The 20,066-nt window shown below is 36.4% G+C and overlaps 1 protein-coding gene and 1 long non-coding RNA gene across 6 annotated transcripts in view; both read right to left on the bottom strand.

The window, feature by feature from the left end:
• Positions 1–1,654: 1,654 nt before the first annotated feature.
• LOC116076900 lies at positions 1,655–8,536 on the bottom strand. The gene is made up of 2 exons (XR_004113125.1): positions 4,034–8,536; positions 1,655–3,842 (listed from the first exon to the last, which is right to left on the bottom strand). It is a non-coding gene; the product is annotated as an uncharacterized LOC116076900 (long non-coding RNA).
• Positions 8,537–10,718: 2,182 nt separating this feature from the next.
• Znf207 (zinc finger protein 207) overlaps positions 10,719–20,066 on the bottom strand; it is a 14,547-nt gene continuing 5,199 nt past the window's right edge. Inside the window, exons 3-13 of one of the 5 annotated variants that reach the window (XM_031350959.1) lie at positions 19,408–19,546; positions 18,057–18,224; positions 17,868–17,943; positions 17,389–17,436; positions 15,729–15,799; positions 14,874–15,031; positions 13,625–13,717; positions 12,426–12,671; positions 11,686–11,845; positions 11,392–11,575; positions 10,719–11,173 (exon numbers count right to left, since the gene is read on the bottom strand). In XM_031350959.1, coding sequence (XP_031206819.1) covers positions 11,415–11,575; positions 11,686–11,845; positions 12,426–12,671; positions 13,625–13,717; positions 14,874–15,031; positions 15,729–15,799; positions 17,389–17,436; positions 17,868–17,943; positions 18,057–18,224; positions 19,408–19,546 — 1,320 coding nt within the window. In that variant the 3' untranslated portion in view covers positions 10,719–11,173; positions 11,392–11,414. Of the gene's footprint in view, positions 11,576–11,685; positions 11,846–12,425; positions 12,672–13,624; positions 13,718–14,873; positions 15,032–15,728; positions 15,800–17,388; positions 17,437–17,867; positions 17,944–18,056; positions 18,225–19,407; positions 19,547–20,066 lie in introns of all 5 variants that reach the window. The other 4 variants (XM_031350958.1, XM_031350961.1, XM_031350960.1 and 1 more) reach the window with 4 other exon arrangements.

Genomic DNA, 20,066 nt, shown 5'->3' with positions numbered 1-20,066 from the left:
TGAGACGCAGAGAAATCCTGTGTGTGTGTGTGTGTGTGTGTGGGTAGGAAGGCATATGTTTATGTACACCATGTATGTGCAGAGGCTGACAGACACAAGGGGTGGATACCCTAGACCTTAGGATGAAGGGACAGGGGGCCAAATCCGAGGTGTTTCCAAGAGCAGTAAGTGCTAACACAGGAACCCCATTCTCACTAGCTCCATATGTATGTTGATAATTTGGAACTACTTGAATTAAAAATTCTGAAAGTGTAATCCTAACCTCCTGGATTATTCTATTTATTCTAAAAAACTAGAGACTGAAACCCATTACTTACTATCACAGTTTATACCAGTGCATTTAGTGGCTCCAACATCAAAAGAATTCCTTTATGCTGACATAACACGGCACCTGAGATTGGTACTTTATTGTAAAGGGGAGCTAATAAGACTGTCTCAAACAAAGCAGGTAGTTGAGAATGACCTTGAACATGTGATATTTTCGTTACTTACAGCAAGTGTTTGGCTCACAGTATTTTTATTAAACTATTTGAAACTTTTAAAAAAGTAAAAGCTGCTGGGCAGTAGTGGCACACGCCTTTAATCCCAGCACTTGGGAGGCAGAGGCAGGTGGATTTTTAGTTCGAGGCTGGCCTGATCTACAGAGTGAGTTCATACAGCCAGGGCTATACAGAGAAATCCTACCTAGAAAAACCAAAAAAGTAAATCCTATAACCAAGTATTGAACATATCATTGCATCTTGTTTAAAAGGGTCACCAAACTTCTACATAAATAAGGCATACTAAACACCCTACAATCCTAGCATATGATTCAGTCAAAAATGAGTTAAATACTTAAAACAGCATTGAGCCATGGATTTGGCTTAGTAACACAGGATCTTACCAACTCCCCAGCCACACAAAGCAAAAGTTCTTAAGCTCCAAATTTTATCACATATTTACTAACTACATTTTGCCCACCAAATTGTTGTCCAAAAGACCTTTGGTATTTAAAAGTTATAATCATTATATCTTAACAGTCCTGACCAGAACATCATGATTCAGATTTCAAATCTTACAAATAAACTCACTCCTTTATTTTCTAGAGTTAAAATGAAACTTACTCATGAGCTACTGAATAGCATCACACAAAAATGTTTCAAATACATTATGAATAAAGGTCTGGTAGGTACAGGTCTGTGAAATACTATTTCAGAGACTTGAAATACAATTTTAAGTTTAGGACTGACAGCATGGATCTTTTCATAAAACTTGGTCTCAGGGCTGGAGAGACAGTTAAGAATAGTTCTTGTAGCAGGGCAGTGTTGGCGCATGCCTTTAATTTCAACATTTGGGAAGCAGAGCAGGCGGATTTCTGAGTTCGAGGCCAGCCTGGTCTCCAGAGTTGAGTTCCAGGACAGCCAGGGCTACACAGAGAAAAACTCTGTCTCCAAAAACCAAAACAAAAAAACTACCACTAGAGAGACAAAAGGCAGGAGGATTTCTGGAGTTCTAGGCCAGCAGGACACACACACATCAAATTCCATTAACAAAAGAAATACAGAGAGCTCGATCAGTGAAATCCTGTGTGTCTGTGTGTATTTGGGTTGAAGAACACACATTAATGTTCCTGAGCCAGGAGAGAGAATACATCAAAATATCACATAAACTAGTATTTGTGTGGGAAATTTTTATTTTAAAATAAACGACCAAATTCATATATCACAAGGTTCCAATGTTAATGAATTAAAGGCTAGCATATAATTACCTTTAAAAGACTTAGTTATGTAAAAGATGATATAATGATGTCTGCTCATATACCATTTAATCATACATAGGCTAGCAAACTTATTCTTCCTTCTGGTGCTACGCTCAGATCCTCCATACAATCACATCCCCCATATGATTTTGCTCTTCATTTTCTCCAAATCCAACTGACACCTGTCAGGAGTAACCTAGAGACTAAATTAAAGACATGCATACCCATTTCTTTAACTTTTCAGAAAACAATGCTGTAAAAAAAAACGACGTGTCAGAAATAAAATTAAATCTTTTTCACTTTACCTGTCATACTTCTGTTACCAACAGAACCCCAGAGGGTTGAGATGGCTCCCTAGAAACCACATATGAACACAAAAAAGTCTCCTCTGAACTACCTACACACCCCCGATGTTGGTGATAATTCTCACCATTGGGGACAGGGAGGGGACACATAATCCTAAGAAATAAGAAAGCTCTCTTCCCACCACCAAACTCCAACACTGGCCCACACTGGCTCAGGGATGAACAAAGTATAACCTACAGTGGTAGGTTACAAGTGTCTGAAGCTCCACTCCACTCTAATTATCAGATAATCTTCTTATGGCCTCAAGAGAAAACTGCATGTGGGTGCACCACAGACAAATAAAAACAAACCTTAAATTGTGCACTGATTTCCTATTACAGAAATTAGAATGGCTCTTTCCCTTTGCCACCATAATTTCCTTATTTATAAATGGAAATGAAAAAGAAGTGTTAAGTAAACTCTGGGTTAATATTGGGTAGTCAGAAGAAGAGCCACTTCATGATACACACCAAGGAAAGTTTTAAATATAAAATTAGATTTTAAACTACCATACAAATATCTCCTAAAAACAAAAAGAAAAACGAAATCAGACAAGTAAGGTACATTTCAGTTTAATCATTGAGTACATAGATTTGGAGAAAACGTTATATATATATATATATAAAGTCCTAGAAGGACTCACTTCTAATGATATTGGAATACCATTTGGGAGCTCACCTTTACCACTACTACATGCATTTGAAGTTACATACTTACCAACTGTCACTGTCTGCTTATCCATGCTAGGAAAGGACAGAGTTCCTTAGAAATTTATTTCACTTTAAATCTAAAGACACAAATTTAGGCTCAAAACTTTGTTGAGAGCTCATCTATAATATATTAACATACATACTCAGACTTTAGTAAACAAATATCGTCTATACTAAGGAAGGAAAAGGTAGATTTATTGACAAAGGTCATAGCAGAAGTACAATGTATATACAAATCTAGAATCTAGTTAAAAACTACAGGGAAAGAAATCCTTATGTTACAGGCTAATCACTAAACAAGACAGTAATAAATATTTGTAAGCTAATTTTCACAGGTAAACAACTACTAGAAACCTGTATTTGTTATGCAAGTTTTCCATGCAGGGTTCGAATGACTTATATAGCTCAGTACGCAAGAGAATACTATCATAATACAATCTATTATTTTGTTAACCTACACTGCGGGAAATGAGTACTGGGGGGAAAAGGTAATCTCTGGTTTTTGAAAATATATGTATCTTTTAATTATGTATTTTATGTACATGAGCACAAAGTGTCAGATCCTGAAGGAGCTAGGTGGCTGTGAGCCACGTGACAAGGATATTGGAAACCTGAACAACAAATGCATGACACATTTCTTTTTTTCCTTTTGGGGTATTGGGGGGGGGGGGGAACTCCTTTACACAACCCTGGTTGTCCTGGAACTCAGAGATCCACTTGCCTCTGTCTACAGAGTGTGTGTGCTACCACACTTGGAGTATGACATAGTCTTAACTATTGAGCCATCTCTCCTGTTCCTACATTTTCTTAAACATTAAAAAAAAAAAAAGAGAGAGAATCAAAATAGGCAACATAGGGAAATATCTTAAGGTTCTGATCCAAGTTTTGAAAATTGACTGATCATTTCAATCACTGTCACCTTCCAGCTAGCTTAAAAAAAAATAAAACCGTGATACAAAAATTATAAAGCAGTACTCACCAGAAAGGCAGCTCTAAAGAGATGGTTTTAAGGAAAACCATTTCCACTGTATCTACGCCATTCTTATAAACTGTGAAAGGCAATAAAACTTAAGCCCTCAGGCAATTTTACAATCAAAAAAGCAAAATGGGGGAAAACTCACAGAATACATTTTTACTACTGGCTGCTAGACGTAGATCATTAAAAATTTAAACAAATCCTATTACTCCCAAATAATAATAATGATCCAATTGAAGGCTGGCTAATCACCATCCAACTTACTTTTACTGGTTAAATCTCAAGCAAGATGTGCATGACTTCCTCGTCTTCCAAGAATTACTTTTATTTTTTAAAGGAAACAAACAAACAAACAAAAAGACAGGGAGTCATTACACAGCCTAGCCTGGCCATAAATTTATACTATTTCTACCTCTGCCTACAGAGTTCTGGGATTAAAGACGTGCACAACTGTGCAGGGTTCTGAATGTGCAGTGAGCTTCCATGCCAGTGACAAAGTGGCACACTAATGTAATTTATAGCTTTCAGAGACACACAAATTATTTACAAGTATTACTACGATATTTAAAGCTTTAAAGGTTGACTCATATTGTAGAAAGTAAAGGGTAACAACCACCGAGGAGCAATTACAGCAGTGGATCTGAAGCCTTGTGTTACCACCGTGGTGTTTCTTCTCTCTTTATATAGGAAGCATCTACATAGGTCAAGACCAACTGACTATGAAGGAGCAGCATTACACCTTTATTACCATGGAGGTCCCCAAACCTAAAGCTACATTTGGTCCATGAACTGAGTGAGAACATCCAATGGACCTATTACTTATACTCACATTTAAGAAACTGCACAGCAGTTTTCTTCCTTACGTGCCTTAAATGGTTATGTTTGTGGGGTTGGGGGAAAAAAAAAAGGAACATCAGGTACTTACAGATTAAACTAACCTGTACTGGCAGGGCTGTGGGGTTTTTCTTCTCTACCAGTAAGTAGCAAATGCTGAAATTCTGCTGCTAGTTAACAAAAACACAAATTGTATTAAACTGAGGAGTTCAACCCATACTTAAAAAGTCAATGTGCATTAATTTCCTCAGAGCCTGATAGCAGTACATTTTAAAGGTTCCCTAAGCTTAATAAAGATTACTTTACATTGGCTACTGAAACTGAGTGATCTTGAAAACGAGCTAGCAACACTGAAATAGCTCTTGGACATGCTTTCATTTTAATCAATAATGTATTCAATGTGGGAAGTTAAGTGTACTGGAAATCTTGGTTGCAGAAAAAGGCAAGGGGCACATGTATTGAAATACAATCACCTCCTAATATCAATTAGACAAACCTTACAGTCGATTTTAACTTTAAATTGTCATGAAATTTTATTAATCTCAATCTTAAAAACTGTCTATGAATTCTGTTCCTTCTCCAAGTATAGCTGGAAAGGGGAATTAACTCTAAATAGATGCCCTGTCTCTGATTCCAATGGAAGAGCTATTTCTTCTCTTGGCCAACTTGGGCAAGTAAACAACCCTTGAACAGACAGTGAAAATGATATTTTCACACAGTATTAGCAGACTATCTTTAAAAAAAAGTCACCAATAATGATCTTTACCAAAATAAAAGGGTAAAGTCTCAAGGAAATATTCTTATTTTCATAGCATTTAAGTTTCTTAACTCTAAACCTACCAAACAATAGTTTCTTTCCCACATAATGAGTATCCGTTAATGTATAATGTATTGGGGAAACGAATCTTCATTCTTCTTTTTCTTTTCTGTTTTTGGTGCTGGGGATTGAATCCAGGGGGTTCATGCATGCTTAACATGCACTGTGCCACTGGGCCAGCTTCATTCTTCAAGTAGGGCAATCAAAGAATTTCAAAGGTAAAAACAGATTCTTTAGCCATAATAAAGGCCTAATAGCAAGACACACAGAGTTCCCAGATAACAACATCAGAGGGCTTAGGAAATGCCACAAGTTCAGGTATTCAAACTGCCTGTAACCTTACAAATCACAGCAAAGATTAAAGTAATGGCTGGAGTCCAAGTAATCCTTTAAAACAATGTACACACATTTATCCCCTTGGCAATGAGTTTGTCCAAAATGACAACACACACACACACAAAAAAAATTGTCATATTCATCCTCAAGATCCTAATCCATCAAAGTTAATATCCACTGTGCCAGTTTTAGTTATACAGTATTCAATACATTTAACTTATTTAACAAAAATTGAAATTATGTGAACACTATTTTAGGCTGTATACCATTACTTTGGGAATCTACATATCCATTCCTAAAGAAAAAAAAAAAAGCTGATAGAGAAAAAAAGAAAATCCATTTAATTCTTTCAAACTAATTGAATTTTAAATTGTTATTCAGAGCTGGAGATGATTATTTCCTTTGGAGGAACAAAATATTATTAATGAATGTATAGCACTTAGGAGTAAAAATAGTGCTATTAAAAACAACTTTTTTTAGAATTTTTTTTTAAATTAGCAATCTTTTTAAGGATCCAGTCTCATGTAGAGCTGGATGCTGTGAACTCATACATTCACAGACAAGTCTGACTCCACAGACTTCTCCCGAGTATTAGAATTAAGGTGCACAACACCACACCCAGAAGAAAATGGTGTTTATTGAACCTTATTCTAACCCTGGCTGCCCTTCAAGTTGCTGAAATAACCCTGATCTCATCTCATCCTCCAGAGAGCTGGAACTATACCGTATTCCTTAAAAGAAAATATACTGTTACAATGCTTAAATTCTACAAAGAATTATCACAAAGAAATTTAATTACTATAAACAAGATTATTAAAATTAAAATTAAAAAATATTGACAAAGGTTAAAGAGAAAGGAAAACCCTCTGTTTCATTCATGAGGAAGCCAGGACAGAGAACGGAGAATATTTTACTCAGTATCGTTTACTTGTACACCCAGTCCTTTCACTGACTATCCTTTTGGAGTGAATTTTCCAGAAGCTACAAGAAAATTAGTTTCACTTATGAAGACACCACTAGTATTACATAGGTAGATATTACCTTTAAAAACATCTATCAGATTTATTAAAAATTTAGGGCATTTAGTTTGTAAATTATAACCAATACAAATATACAAATCCCACATTCCCTTACTAAACTAAATCTGAACAAAGTGAAACTTGGTAAGTTTTACCAGTGTGCTTTACAGAAACCTGAAACTACATAATTCTCAACTGGTTCTCTGGATCATAGAACTACAAAGCCTGCATCTCCACCCTGACAGGGTCTTATACTCTGTAACCCACCCAGGCTGACCCCAAACTCACAGCAATCTTCCTACCTCAAATTCCCAATTGTTAGGAATACAACCAAATGCAAAGAATCATTTTGTATTCATTATTAAGCAAATGTATTGTCGTTAGTAAATTGCTCCCCTACCTCTATATTCAAGAAAATATTCAAGAACCTATTTTAATTTTAACTTAGAATTGGGTAAGGCAACTTCAAGATATTTAAATATACTAGAGCAGGGTGGATACAAGATAAAAATATACCTCCAGTTAGTTGTTAAATGGTGATAGGAATGAAATCCAAGGTCTTGTACATAGCACATTAGATAAGCATCCTATGACTGTACTATAGTGAAGTCTACTTAACAAGTTTTAAAAAATCTGTAATTTACTAAGTTATAAACAATCCAGTGGAACATCGTCACGGAAATAGTAGTTCTTAAAAGTATTAAATAAAATCTTGATAGGTGTCGGGGCTCAGGCCTTTAATCACAATGCTGGGGAAGCAGAGAGGCAGGGAGATCCCTGAGTTCGAGGCCAGCCTGTAAACGAGAGTTCCAGACTGACAGCTAGGACTATATATACAGAGAAACCCCTATCTCAAAAATCTAAAATTAAAATATCCACAAAGCAACAACTAAAAAAAGGATTAAAATCTGTTTCCAGTCTGATGTAAAGAATAAACAAGTTAGAAGCTACTTTCTGCCACCATCCCATTTCCCAACATAATCATTCTGAACACCAAAATCAAAGCAAATTCTACTTGAAATGTGGATATACTACTGGTGTGTGCATTACATAAAGCGCTGCTCAGTAAAACCTGAAAATTTAACTTCCAAAATTATTCCAAACGAGTTCATATTCATCACATGACCCAATTCAGTTTGGCTACCTGGAAATTAGTTCTCTTTCCATTGAGACATGTAACACCCAAACCCTTTTAGAACACCACACCTGTAGTCTACACCCATACACACCACACAAGCACAGACAAATCACCTTCCCACTCATTACAGGGCTCTACATTAACATTTGCTCTAGTGTGGTGAGAACATTAAAGAGCATAAGCATTTCCAGATGACCTTACCACCTTGATGTTCTATATAAGCTTGAGATTTAGAACAAACTGCAGTATCCTGTGGCAATTCAAATAATTAAACTTATCCTTGAGGTAAAAGTTTGAGCAAACAACAACCAATGATTTTCCTAGAGGTCTAAATAAAAATTTGAATGAAGCATACCAGGCCTCCAAATCAAGAATGTAAAATGGTGAATTTACTAAGGTTCATAAAGCTTTAAATATTATGTAATAAAGCAATACTTATTTATGCTTATTAACACCACAGTCAAACGTGAATATTAATATAGAGCCTTCTCTGCCAAAGGAATATAAAAATCCTAAGTTTAATTAAATTTAGGGGCCTTCACCAAACTTGCTGCAAGTTTGGGGACATAAATATCCAACAGCCATAAAGCTGTGAAAGCCCCCATAAGTAATAAAATAAATCCCACTTGCCTCAGACTGAACAGGGCAACACTGAGACTCAGCCTCAGCCTGTCCTATGGCAGGGCTATAGAAAGAAGAAAATTTTAATTTTAGAAAAACATCACCCAATTAATTAAAAAAGACATGCATAAATTTTTTTTTACGTCCCACTGATCAAGCAAGCAATAGAAAAAGAGCAGGCCTTTTTGTCTACAAGTGCATTGAGTCCAAATTTATTTTTTGGAGATTTCCAGAAGTGATTCATTAAGCTCAGTTTAAGTTCAAGTGTAATCTGGTCAATAGGTGTTCTCCCCCTAAGGAGTAGCATGAGACTACTAGATTAGTAAGGAGTTCAATTAAGTGTTAACTCCAGAAGTCTCCAGAAGTCACTCAGAAGTGGATCCTCATCTGCTTGTCTTTTTTCTATCAGTAGCTAAATAGAGTAGAAACTAGTGCCAGACTTTTTTTTTTTTTAACTGATCCACAAGTAGATAGAAGCAGACAGGCTTATTTATCTTACAGCTATATTAAATGCAGTACAAGGACATAGCAAATAACTGAAAGCAGCCTTTTTGTGAGGCCATCTGAAATTCAAGTGTAAACCACTTCAAATTTGTTACACTTGTAATTTAGCCACATTATGGACCCCAGAAGCAATTAGGTAAGCAGTACTTTCTAGAAGCTTAAAATTATTCTTGGTGCATGCAAAAATTATACATTTGACAAAATACTAAATGGATACCACTCCTGAGCCATGCAGCTATAAAAGATAGTGCTGCTATCTTGTTCTTTGAACAAAATACAAATGTTAAGCTTTGTATAATTCTTAAAAGTTCTACCAATACTGATAATCAAATTTATGAAACTCTGAAATGTCTTGTTTTAGAAGAAAGTATTTCTAAACAATTCTAAACTTAATCTTGTCATCTTTTTTAAAAGGCAGTATTTTGTTTTCTTTTCTTTTCTTTTCTTTTTTTTTCCTGATAGGGCTTCTTTGGGTAGCCCTCACTGCTCTTTAGCCCTGGATGGCCTATAACTCAAGAGAGATGCACTTGCCTCTGTGTGCGCCACCACAGCCAAGCTAAACCTTAATGTTAGGGTTTTCTTTGGCAGTACAAAATTATGTCTTGCTAGTCTAAGTTAACTAGACAGGTAATCCAGTTAAAGTGATGTGTAATTTAGCTGCTAGCAGGAACTCATTTCTCATATATATGTTTTCATTACAAACTTTCTGTACCTCATAATAACTAGAGTGGAGGACGCAAAGAAATCAGTGCAGAAAACATCAGACTAAAAATGACATTCAGATTTAAATTATTTGCCATATCTCAGAATGAATTTTACTTGTTTTAACTTTCCTCTGAATCAAGTCAAATATTTTCAATATAAATTCCTATAAAATTAAGATAGTTTATGTTGTCACATCTTTTATCTAATACCTTTCATAGAAATTATTAAAGACGGTTTAGCATTTGCTCAGAATTTTTAAATCAAATCAATCTATATTCGTTTATGGGTAATTACTTTGTATACAGATCACCTGATATTTAACTGTAACTGATCATAAACTAACCAAGCCCCATCTCCCCCAAATCAGAAAAGATGTCCACAAAAGCTTTAAGAGCTACTGTGGTGAGACGTCCAATACAAAGTCCCCAAAGGTAATTTCCTGTAGAGCACAGCAACATCCAAAACTTCCAAGGAACATAACTACCAGTCAAACCATCTGGCTTTACATAGGCAACAGAGGTTACCAGTCTAATCTCAGTTACATAACCTCAAGGAGTGTAATAAAAACTTGCCGACACAGTTCTAGAAGTATAATAGCACTTAACCTGTCTCAAACCATTAACACAAGAAGCATGCACCTAAGCTTCTAGAAGCTTGCACCTGGACAGCTTCTGAGGTTCATAAATAGTCAACTGGCACCTGAAGTCTTAAAATTAAAATTAATCACAAGGAAATGAATGGGTCTGACACTAGGCTCTAAACAATCTTAGCATGAAAATGTCAAGTTTACACTGTGAACATGAAACTAAAAAATGTAAAACACAAAGTCTTCATAGCCATTGTGTAATGATTCATGTGTTTATAAGAGTTTCTGTCAACAGATATATTAACAAGAACTTTATATATACTGTCATATACTAAAACATGCAGCTAAAACAAATCTACAGCTTAAAGAATTCAATCATGTATCAAAACTGTATTGGTAACTGAGTTTTATTGCGTGGACATCTACCATGGCATGCATCCGTACAAACCTTTCAGGCAGTGGTCCACAGCTGAGTTATGAATAAAAAGGCATAAATTTTTGTCTCATTTTATTACAATGAAGTTTAACAGTACAGAAAAGTCACATGACCATAATAATGGGCCAGTTTTCTTAAACCCTGAAACAGGAGGAACTCTCTAATTACATTAAATATTGTTACACATTCAAACTTCCAATGTACAAGTACTTGGAAACAGTTACAACCCTCACCAAGCTAGGTTGGGGACATGAAGTCCAACAGCATTGGAAATGCTGCGAAGGCATAACTTTACAAATAGCAATGTAATCTTACAGAACTTGCCTTTATTTAAGGTGGTATGTTCATGTAATTCCAGCGCCTTCACAATTTAACGAACCAAATTTACTATACTTCACTTCTAAAAACCTAGATGAAACATGAAAAAAGAAGCCATACAGTATAAATTGCAACTTCAGGAAAAGTTCCTGTTTTATTATTCCAAATAATTTCTCCCATGTCAAATAAATGTCCAATAGTTCCTGGTATGTGGGAAGATTATGTTTGTTAAAGTCACAATGAAGCCTTATAGCCGGAAGCTTGTCTATATAAACAGCACAAGTTGAGAAAAGGTTTAATCTCCAAACCTATTAAACTTGATGAAGCAAGATCAGTAACGGCCACCTTGCGACATTACAGGAGGTCTCATTCCCATTGGAGGTCGAGGAGGCCCACCTTGGTAAGGGGGTACCATTGGTGGTCCCTGTCCATATGGTGGCATAGCGCCAGGAAGATAACCTGGCATGCCTTGATGATGACCACCATACTGACCTAAAAAACACAATATATATATATATAAAGTTAGTCTTTGTTTTGTGCTTTTAAACATTTTATATATATACTTAAAGTCACCAAAGAAAGCAAAGAAGGAAAAAAAGTACCATGAGGTGGCATTGGAGGTCGCATTCCTTGCTGCTGTGGTATGCCTGGCTGTGGTGGCATCATACCCCCAATTGGTCCAACTGGTGGATTACCAATTGGAGTTTGTCCTGGCCGAGGAAGATTTCGCTGATATTTAGGTAACTGTGCCCTTCTTTCTTCCTGAGAATAAAAATAATGTACAATGTCTAATATGAGGTTACAGAAAGACAAAAACCCTAATAATTTTAAGTATATAATTATGCCTCAATAATTAATTTTGCTCACATAGATCAGTGCTATTACTTAAAATCTTCATGCCTTACGACTTATCTATTTTTACATTAGAACATGGCTAGCTGTGTTCACAAAATTTATAAATCTAAGTATGAACATCCTATCAAATGAAATTCATTTGTAGAGGCTTGAAAGAATTTTGTAGATCCCAACACTCAACTGTTTTGTCAATCAGTACAAGCAAATTTATGTCTAAACATTGTTTTTTCAAAGAAAGAGAACCAAGCTTACTGTCTTTTCTTTTAGAAATAAGTTAGGAATATGAGGCCAAACGTGAATGGTCCTTTCTTTGCATAGTATTTATGGCTTCTTAAAAAATAAATGAAAACCATTTGGGAATATTTAAAATCAGTGAAGACTACATAAATACAAATAAAAACCTCCCCAATGGGCAGGTTGCTATGATTTTTTTAATCAAACAATACTAGTAAAGTTAAATACTAATAAAAATATACAAACAACTTACCAGTGATATATCCTCATCTGGATGGATCAACTTACTGGTTGCACTGGTGGTTGTAAGTGTAGCAGGCTTACTTGTTATTGAAGCTGCTGGTTTTGCTGCAGTACTGTTTGTTGTACTAGTGGTTGAAGCTGTAGACTGTGTATAAGCAGGGAATGTAGGCTTTGGGGGCTCTGTAGTTGTTGCTGCAGGAGTACTATTTAAGGGCTTAAAATCTGTACCAACAGGTCCTTGGACAGCTGCCTGAGCCTGTGAAGTAACAATCCTTTATAAATAAAATGGCAATATCCAAAATTGAGTATAACAGAAAACCATATATATATGTATATATATGTATATACATATATATGAAAGACACCAACATTAAATAGATCAAACCTCAAAGGAAACCAAAACCAAGTAAAATCTGATAAATGTTTTGCAAAATTCAATCCATAAGAATATCAAAAGATACTATACTGAAATTACTATACTTCTCAGATGCCTTATATCTACTCTCCAAAAAAAACCCTAATATACAATGCTTTGTATTCTTTTTTCATTTGCTATACAATCATGAAGTAGTATTTGATGCAACTGCTTTTAACCTCCTAAGTTATTTGTTTAAAGTAATCAATCTTTTAAGCAGCTCAAAAAATTGAACCTACAGGCTGGGATAATAAACCCCTTAGTAAGCATTAAAAACCCACAGTAATAGTGACTCAGTGTCACCAAGTATGCAAATGTTCTATAGAGAGCAGCACACTACCCTCCAATTAGTAATAGCTAGAACACAGTATAGACAAAGGGTTAATGGCACAGGTTCTAAATAAACAGCAGCACATTTCCATAATACAAGTGCTTAAAATGTCAACTAGGTCAACTTTAGAAACAAATGCAGAGTGCTAAATTTCTTACATAAAGATGTGAGGCATTAAAGAGCATGAATCAAAAGTAGCTTAACCATGCATCAGGTTAACCATTGGCCACTATAGTTCATTACTGCTCACATGCTTTTTAACCCTTTAGAGCCACAAAAGTTTAGAGTTATTCTGTTGAAATAATTAATATGAATTCAAATTTGCAAACAAATTTGAGTTTTAGTATTTGTTTTACTTCTAAAAAAACCTAAATATATTGGTAGGATTTAGCTTTCATAAAGGGTCCAAAGGGTTAAGTTGTAAAGCCATTTTAACAATTTTAAACTGCAACTTCCTGCGTACTTGTGCTGTGCTAGGAAACAGAGCTTTAGAAGATGCAGACAGACTTTCTGAATTGGATGAAGCTGTACTTGAGCTTGTTACAGGTGTCCCCATCTGTAGCATAAAAGAAAGGAAACAATGAACCGTCTCCGAACAAATGGGTGAAATATGCCATGTGGCACTTTTTAGTATAGATTGCATTGTTTATAAATTCAAATTGTAATGCAATCAAATGTCATTTAAAGAGGCAGAGTTAATGCATTTTTCAATAAACAGAAAAAAGTATATGCCTCAAAATAGTATCTCTACATCAATACAACTAGTTAAACATAAGTTTCTTTTCTAAACTTAATGTTTGACATTGCAGTAGTTCAAAAATCTTAACATATACTCAAAATGACAGTTCTCTATGCAGACGTTCTACTTAATGAGCCTACAGGTTCTGATAAAAGTTTAACACATCCATAAATAAAATCTCCATTACCACAAGAATTCAGGGAACTAAAATTTAGCACCCAAAAACAGTGGGAAAGAGAAAAATCTAAGGGTTAAGCTTAAAAAAAAAAAAAAACTTGATCCTTTTAAATACATCTACTTAATTCTAAAACACATGTAAACATTTTGGCCATCATGTATCTAGCCCACTCATCTTCTAGAAACTGAAGGAAGCAAGTAACTATATGAAAAGTCACTAAATGACTCTTCCAACTCATGTGTAACACTGCAATTTACTAAGGTTGTAAACGAGAACAAAAACCCACCAAATGTCTTGATGTATTCGTTTGTTTTTTTCACAGTTTCTATGTAGCCACTGACTTCCCAGAACTCCCTGGCCTTTAATTCAAAAGATCCACCTGACTCTGCTCTTGAAAGCTGTGTTTAAAGGCATGTGCCACTACCACCCAGTCTGCTAAGGTCTTATTGCACTCATCATTGGCTCCAACCTAATTCTACTCCCTTCAACGAGGCAAAGGCGGACCAGGAAACATCATTTACGTAAGTCCTCAGAAATTCAACTTTCACATCTAGGTACATGTAAGAATAAAGAATCCATATCTTTGGAAAAAAAAATATCTGATTCCTTTCTACCTGCTGTGAACAGATTAAATCAAGGTATAAACATAGCAAATGATAGGCTACATTTTAAATGTATCACACATTAAATTTTTTATTTAAGAAATTAATCTGTAATAATTTCAAAGATATCTGTGAACAAGTCCATTTTTACCTTAAACATACTACGCACCCCCTTTCCAGAATTCCACCTTACCTGTCCAGCACTGGGGAAAAGAGGCTTAGTAACTGGAGGCTGTGGAGCAGGTACTGCTGCTGTTGGTGCAGGTGGTCTATTAAGAATACCTGGTGCTGAAACAGCCTGTGCTTGAGTCATTGGAGGAATCCCAGGACGTGGAACAGGTGGGGGCATACCTGCAGCAAAAATGATTCCCAAGAATTAAAAGAAAATTTAGCTCAAACAAAAAATTCTGTATGATTACATATGTTCCTCAAAATAGTTCTTCAAACTATCTCTCCTGGAACTCACTCTATAGACCAGGCTGGCCTTGAACTCAGAAATCCACCTGCCTCTGCCTCCCCAATGCTGGGATTAAAGGCATGCGCCACCACTGTCCAGCACAATTTTAGAATCTTTTTTTTTTTTTTTTGGTTTTTCGAGACAGGGTTTCTCTGTATAGCCCTACTTGTCCTGGAACTCACTCTGTAGACCAGGCTGGCCTCAAACTCAGAAATCCTCCTGTCTCTGCCTCCCAAGTGCTGGGATTAAGGGGTGCGCCACCACCGCCCGGCCAATTTTATTAAGTGTAAAGCAGCATCCCTAAAAGCCACCTATAAACTTATTGATTATCACTGTTTGGTCCAACCTTGGTTCTTGAGACAGGATCTCATCACATAGCCCTAGCTGGTTTGGAACAACTAAGTACAGACTAGTCTGGAGCTCTAGATACCAGCCTGTCTCTGCTAGAATTAAAGTGAAAGTATTGAAGATGTATAGCATCACACCCCACCCATTCACCAAACTTCTTTCAACATGTAAGAGAATTAAAAACTTAGGAATAAATGCTATCAGACACATTATAAAAGAAATTGTTTAACACTTCATACATACCTGGTGGCATACCCGGCATCAGAGGTGGTATTCCAGGTCCAGGTGGCATCATTCCACCCATTGGCATCATTCTATTAAAAGTAAATTATTAGAAAAAATATTAACTAGCAGTATAAACCACAAACAATGTTTTCGGCAAACACAAAACACTAAGATAAAAAAACTTGAATTATCTCAAGTACTAAAATCAAATCAATCAAGCCATAAGAATAATTCTAACATAACATCCTACAACTCTTCAGTTTACCACTAAAAGGTGGGGAGCCCAGGCCGGGAGAGGGTTATAGGGGAACCTTGAGGGAACCCCAATGGCAAAACAAGGTCACTGAGATCCAACAGTATTCTTCAGAATATACATAGGAGGCCCCATCTAATAAATATGTTAACTGGAAAGTTTTTGTTCTACTTGAAAAATATGCACATAGAACATAAGCAGAAACATTTCTATTTGAGTTGTCCATTGTGGAGTAAAACTTTCAGTTTGGGAGGAACAAGGAAATATCACCAATATTAGTGAAAATAAGCTCAAATTACATCACCTTTTACTTCCTAACAATAAACCATGACTTAAATACATAACCCATATTTAGTTTCCCCTTTAAAAAGAAAAAGGGAAGGGCTCACCTTCAAAGACCATTCAGTGTCCAATTTACTTCAATACATTAGATTACAAGCATGTGAAATTAATTTGTGCTTTGGTGGCTTTGTGTGTTGGGGATACTACACAGTGCCTGGTGCCTAGTATACATGCATTCTACCACTGAGGTATTTTTATCAGAATTTAGCTTCTATATATAAATCCTAATTAGACACAAATTTTATTACCTTCTATAATATAAAGTATGATGGCAGAGTATATTCTATATAGAATATAGATATCAAGATATTAGAAATAGATTACAGGTTATTACCTCTTATTATTTATTGGGTCTTACTACCTAATGTTAGCTCAAGAAAGAATTTGCACTTAGAAAAAAAATTTTTCCCTTTTGTGACGGAATCTATGTAGCCCAAGCTGGCCTAAAACTATATGTAAAACAGTTTGCCTCATATTCAGAAGATTTTCCTGCCCCTCCCCTCAAGTTCTGAGATTAAAATCAGGGCAACAATGTCTGGGAGGAAAATTATTTAAATGTGTTTATTTGCTCAGATTTTTTTGTTTTTGTTTTGTTTTGTTTTTTGTTACAGAGTTTCTCTGTCTATCCCTGGCTGTCCTGGAACTCAGTCTGTAGACCAGGCTAGTCTTGAACTCAGAAATCTGCCTGCCTCTGCCTCCCAAGTGCTAGGATTAAAGCCATGTGCCAGAATTTTTTTTTTAATTTTATGTATATGAGTACACTGTTGCTGTCTTCAGACACACCTGAAGAGGGCATCAGATTGCTTGTGAGCCACCATGTGGTTGCTGGGAGTTGAACTCAGAATGTCTAGAAAAGCAGCCGGTGTTCTTACCCGCTGAGCCATCTCTCCAGCCTGCTCAGAAATGTTTTTATTTTGTACTTTAAAAAGATGTGTCAATGAGCTAACAAAGTTTAAAGTTTTCATAAAGAAGATTTCTTATAAGTGAACTGAATAAATATCATTAAACACATACACAAATGACATTATGATTATCATTACTATTATAATACCTCCTGAATTACATTATGAATGAGATGCTTACATGTTTTCACCGCAAAATGACTGGGTGTATTTTCTCTGATGATGCAATCTGTGAAAATGTATGACAAAATCAAAATCTAACTGTGATTTTCAGAATACAGCGGGAAAGTGTACTGTACACCTTTCATATCCAACTAAGTTAAAAAGTGATGGGCAATACGCACCTCATCTTCATTTTAGTTTCTGATGCTTTGGTTAATCATTTACAATTCCCTTTTCCATAATTAAGACACAAATCTATAATCAATACTTTAATTACAGCAAATGCAACTGAAACAGATGGTTTCCTACATTCATCCTACTACCCAAATATCTATTTCCCAGAGTGGAAAATATGCCTCATATTTACTGACCCCTTATTAGAAATAAAAGTTTAAGATTTATAGAGCCCATATCTTTGAGAAGCAAAAAAAAAAAAAAAATCATATCACCCAAGTTAAAAAGGGCCCAAGCCCACAACCCAGCTGGAAGTTTGCTTACCCAGGTGGCATTCCTGGCATAACTGGAGGCATTCCTGGCATCAGGGGAGGAACACCTGGCATCAATGGAGGTATGCCTACAAATTATTTCAGCAACAAGGTTAGCATTGGAAATTAAACAAAAGGAAGTAACACTTGCATCTTATCAATGAAGTCCTCAGGATACATTTGTTAACAAGTCTCATGTTACCTGGAGGCATTCCTGGTGCCCCTGGAACTGGAGGCAGTCCTGGCTGAGCCATTGGTGGAATATAACCTTGCTGAGGTTGAACAGGCTGTGGCTGAAAGGAAGTTGAGGCTGCAGATTCATCGTCATCATATTCATCAGAATCATCTTGTTGTTTCTTCTTCTGACTCTCTGCCAAGAAAAGGTTTTGATTAATTTTGACAGTTCAAAGAGGAAAATAAAAAAAAAAAAAATTAGCTGGCGGTGGTGGTGCACGCCTTTAATCCCAGCACTTGGGAGGCAGAGGCAGGTGGATTTCTGAGTTTGAGGCCAGCCTGGTCTATAGAGTGAGTTCCAGGAGGGCCAGGGCTACACAGAGAAACCCTGCCTCGAAAAACAAAACAAACAAACAAACAAAAAAGTAATTTTATCCACGCCTTTAATCCCAGCTTTTAGACGCAGAGGCAGGTGTATCTCTGAATTACTCCAGTTCAAGGGGATCCAACACCCTCTTCTGACCCTCTTAGGCACTGGCTCCCAAGTGATACAGACATACATGCAGACAAAACATAAATATAAAATAACTTTTAAAAGTCAAGGGGGAAAAAAAAAAGGAGCCCGGCAGTAGTAGCAAACGCCTTTAATCCCAGCACTTGGGAGGCAGAGGCAGGCAGATTTCTGATTTCGAGGCCAGGCGGGTCTACACAAAGAAACAGTCTCAAAAAACAAAACAAAACAAACAAAAAAGTGTAGCACTTTCTGCCATCTGCATAGTACAGAGCTTGATATCCCACAACAAATGACACTAATAAGCACTGAACTCGAAGAAAAACATAGGCTGGTAAGATGGCTCAGCATGTAAGAGCACTGACTGCTCTTCCAAAAGTCCTGAGTTCAAATCCCACAACCACATGGTGGCTCACAACCATCCCTAATGTGATCTGACACCCTCTTTTGGTGTGTCTGAGGGCACCTACCGTGTATTTTCATATAATAGTAAATAAAAATATTTTTTAAAAAAGTAGGAGAACATAATTCAAGACCGGAATTGGCTGTGCTGAAGAAATAAGATCGTTTAGGTTCAATTTACAGTACACATGTAGTCAGATGCAATCCCAGTTTTTAGGAACCAGACACCATCTTTTGGCCTTTGTAGGCACTAGACATAGGTGACCGCCAAGCACCCAAAGAGATTAAGTGAAACTTAAGAAATATTAAAATTTGGGAGCTAAGTGCAGTGATACACAGCTATTAATTATCATATCTACTTAGACCAGTAAGAGGACTCAGCAGGTACAAAGTACAAGCCATTCAAGCCTCAAAATGGCAATACTCTCAATGTGAAAATGTATTTTAATACACCTGCAAATCTTACCTTGTGTTTTCTGTTCAAGAAGTCGCCGTCTTTCATCCATATCTTTTTCTGGAATGCCTTCCATGCCATATATTTCCAACTCTATGTCTGTTCTCCCAGGTATTGCGTTTGGTACTGCATCTATGGTTTCTTTATGTACCTTAAGAGAAAAAAACAAAAACAAAACTTCCTTTTTTTTTTAAAAAGACTAGAAATTACTCAGCAGACTACTTGTAACTAATGGATCTACCTGAGGACTTTCTTCTGGGCAGTCTCTCAACAGAAGCAGGCAAATAGATCTCTGAGCCTGTGGCCAGCCTGGTCTGAAGAGTGAGTTCCATGATATTGAGGACTACAGAGAAATCCTGTCTCAAGTGAAAACTGGGCCAATGCTGTTTCTTAGTAGTGACAGAACAAGTGAAAAGAAACCTAGGGGCTGCTGAGTTGGCTCAGCAGGTAAGAGCTCTGAGTCTGGATCCCAGCAACCACATGGTGGCTCACAACCATCTGTAAAGAGATCTGCCGCCCTCTTCTGCATCTGAAGACAGCTACAGTGAATTACCCTGGAGCAGGTGGGGCCCACAGAGGTTGAGTTCAACAGCAGCCACACACATAATGGCTCACAACCATCTGTACAGCTAGGGTACTCATACACATAAAATAAATCTAAAAAAAAAAAA

The sequence above is a fragment of the Mastomys coucha genome, unplaced genomic scaffold (assembly GCF_008632895.1).
Source record: "Mastomys coucha isolate ucsf_1 unplaced genomic scaffold, UCSF_Mcou_1 pScaffold5, whole genome shotgun sequence".
In the NCBI taxonomy this organism is placed as follows: Eukaryota; Metazoa; Chordata; class Mammalia; order Rodentia; family Muridae; genus Mastomys; species Mastomys coucha.
The sequence above is the reverse complement of the archived record's forward strand: the minus strand, read 5'-3'. Positions and strand labels throughout refer to the sequence as shown.